General features: G+C 30.9%; 1 protein-coding gene across 1 annotated transcript; it reads left to right on the top strand.

Moving 5' to 3' along the window:
* Positions 1-416: 416 nt before the first annotated feature.
* On the top strand, positions 417-3280 carry LOC107477840 (uncharacterized). The gene is made up of 7 exons (XM_052258175.1): positions 417-744; positions 1363-1557; positions 1658-1722; positions 1848-2001; positions 2242-2773; positions 2915-2990; positions 3275-3280. Exons 1-7 carry the CDS (start codon positions 417-419, stop codon positions 3278-3280), a joined length of 1356 nt encoding a protein of 451 aa, XP_052114135.1.
* The last annotated feature ends 234 nt before the right edge of the window (positions 3281-3514 follow it).

Here is a 3514-nt window from a genome sequence, read left to right as displayed (position 1 = left end):
AAGTTCAAGTTCCATCCCCTCCATCCACGGAACTTTATCAAAGCAATGAATCTCAGGTAGATGAAATACGTAATTATTATGATTGTAGATATATATCAGCATGTGAAGCTGCATGGAGATTGTTTGGTTATCCTATTCAAATAAAGGAACCAGCAGTAATAAGATTGCCATTCCATCTTCCTGATGATATGCCAATTGTCTACAAAGATAGCGATACAATTCAGTCAGTTGTTGAGACTTCTTTTTTCAAGGAATCTATGTTGATTGGATAGTTCAAAGCAAATGAAGCCCATAATGATGCAAAAAATTTGACTTATTCCGAGTTTCCAATAAAATTTGTTTGGAATGGAGAGCATCATATGTGGACTCATAGAAAGCAAGGCTATGCCATAGGAAAGATATCTCATATACCACCAATGAATAAGGAAGATTACTATATAAGGCTATTTTTGAACATTCAAAAGGGATGCATGAGTTTCAGTGATCTAAGAACAATTGATGGTGTCGTTTATGACTCCTTCAAAGATGCATGCTATGCTCTAGGACTGTTGCAGGATGACAGAAAATTCATTGATGCAATCTCTGAAGTAGGAACATGGCACTCTGCAACCTTTTTAAAGAGATTTTTTGTTGTTTTATTAACATCAAATAACATGAGTAGGCCATATTTTGTTTGGCAAAAGACTTGGAACTTTCTCCTCGATGACGTACTATATAAACAAAGAAGATTACTGCAAATGGAAGGTAACTATAGTCTATTATAATTTTTTTCCTTGTTAGAATTCAATTTATCATATAATTATAACAAAAATATTGGATAAAAATTTTTATAGTTATTTTTTTTAACATAATGCCTTTTTGGGAGAAAAATTATCATACATATAGCAAATTGTTTATTGGTGTTCACTTTAACTTTTTCTCTTTCTCTGATAATATTTAGGAAATATAACAAAACATTACTTAAAAATTGGATTTTATATATATATATATTAGTTTGTACTTGCTTTACATCCTTATATATTAATTTCGTACTTGCTTTACTTCCTCTTCTTAATACAAATTTTGATTCATTGCTGTAAATCATATCTACTTAATCAAAGAAACCGTAATTAAATCCACATACTTCCAATACTTATATTTGCATCGGTTGTTTATGTGCCTTTTTTTATGTTATAATAATTTTGATATTCATGTAAATCACAATAATATTTTTTAAAAGGACATGTTACTAATAAAATATTTTTTAAACCAAAGACAATGAATGTTATTTATCATTCAACAATGCATTTCAAATATTTTTTACCAGAGATTAATTTAATAATTTTTCAAGTAATTGTGTTATTTTAAATTGAAAAAATACAGATTTAATCATGTCAGAAATCCAAATAAAAGATATTGTACTTGCAAAAATTGAGGATTTGCTCCAGTCAAATGGCAGGTCATTGAAAGAATATTGTGGAATGCCATATCCTTCAGAAAATTTGGTGTCCAGCTTAGAAGACAGAATTATCATGGAAGAGTTGAACTTTAACATTAATGCTCTTGCGAATGAACTAAGTGAGTATTTAGAAAGGCTAACTAATGAGCAGAAATTTACATACGATCAAATAATTGGTTCTGTTAGCGGTAATATGGGTGGACTTTTCTTCTTATACAGTCAATGTGGTTGTGGAAAAATATTCTTATGGTCAACTATATCATGCTCAATTAGGTTTAAAGGAGGTATGGTTTTAAATGTTGCTTCGAGTGGGATTGCTGCACTTTTGTTGCCTAATGGAAGAACTGCACATTCAAGGTTTAAAATTCCTTTGTCCATAAATGAGAATTCTTTGTGTAGCATTAAACAGGGAAGTCCTCTTACAAGGTTAATATCCAAGGCCAAATTAATCATATGGGATGAAGCTCCAATGATAAGTAAGTATTGTTACGAAGCTTTAGACAAATGCCTCAGAGACATCTTAAGGTGCTCAGATTCGTATAATGCTTATTTGCCATTTGGAGGTAAAGTTGTTGTTCTCGGAGGAGATTTTAGACAAATTTTACCTGTGATTCCCAGAGGCTCAAGGAAAGATATAATTCAGTCTTCTATTAATTCTTCATATTTGTGGCATAACTGTAAGGTTTTGAAGCTTACAAAAAATATGAGATTGTCACTAGGTGAAAATAACAACATACAAGAACTCAGAAATTTTGCAGAATGACTACTCAAAATTGGTGATGATTTGGCTGGTGATACAATAGATGGTGAATCGATCGTTCATATACCATCTGACATTTTGATTAAGAACTTTGAGACAGCTTTGGATGACCTCATTGATTTCGTGTATCCAGATATGTTATCTAATTTATTCGTTGAAAATTATTTCAAGGATAGAGTAATTCTTGCACCAACTTTGGATTGTGTCACTGATGTCAACAACAAGATAACTGCAGGGTTACCTGGACAAGAAAGAGTCTACTTAAGTTCAGACTTTGTGTGTGCTGAAGAGGGAAATATGGAATTTGAGTTAGATGCTTTCTCGTCGGAGATTCTAAATGGAATAAATTGTTCAGGTCTACCACCACACAAGTTGGTTCTGAAGGTTGGCGCTCCTGTTATGTTGCTGCAGAATATAGACCAAACTAATGGTTCGTCCAATGGAATGAGGATGCAAGTTAGAAGAATGGGAAATCATGTGATAGAATGCAAGACTTTAACTGGTAACAAAGTTGGAAGTATTGTTCTTATCCCAAGACTGAATCTAATTCCAAATAATGAAACATTGCCGGTCAGGTTTCAAAGAAGATAATTCCCAATTATCATGTCATTTGCAATGACAATAAATAAGTCTCAGGGACAAACTCTATCGAAAGTTGGAATTTACTTTCCAAGGCCAGTTTTCACCCATGGTCAATTGTATATTGCGTTATCAAGGGTAACGAGTAAAGATGGTCTGCGAGTGCTGTTGCAAGATCATGGACACTTGAAAGATAACTGCACGATGAATGTGGTATATAGAGAAGTTTTTGAGAGCCTATAATAAAAAGGTAATAACAAAATGTCTTACTAAATCTATTTATTTATTAAAGTTTGTTACTATCACTTAAAAAAATTTAGAAATTCTAGGAACTAATAGATGAATTCTTATTGTACATTAATAGTTTGAGAATATTAAAATTATCATAAAAATTCGTATAATTTTATTTTCTTGACAAACAATTTTATAATTACGTTAATCATATAATTTTATATACAAACATTGATACAGTGTTGTTTCATGTATATATTTTGCAGGTATAAAAGGATAACATTGAATTGTTATTCAGTAGATTTAAATTATTTATTGTTTATTACAAAACTTTCTGCATTAGGATTCTCTATTAATTTATTTCATTTTGAACTGATTTTGATATTTTCTTACTTCACGGTAAACCAACATATAAGACTTTGTTGGTAGATTTAAGTATTATTAGATTATTTATGGTCATATCGAATATATATGTCTGATTTATTGAAGAAAGTAGATTACTAAAA

The sequence above is a fragment of the Arachis duranensis genome, chromosome 3, assembly GCF_000817695.3.
Source record: "Arachis duranensis cultivar V14167 chromosome 3, aradu.V14167.gnm2.J7QH, whole genome shotgun sequence".
NCBI classification, from domain to species: Eukaryota; Viridiplantae; Streptophyta; class Magnoliopsida; order Fabales; family Fabaceae; genus Arachis; species Arachis duranensis.
Note: the sequence above shows the minus strand (reverse complement) of the source record. Positions and strands in the feature narration are given on the sequence as shown.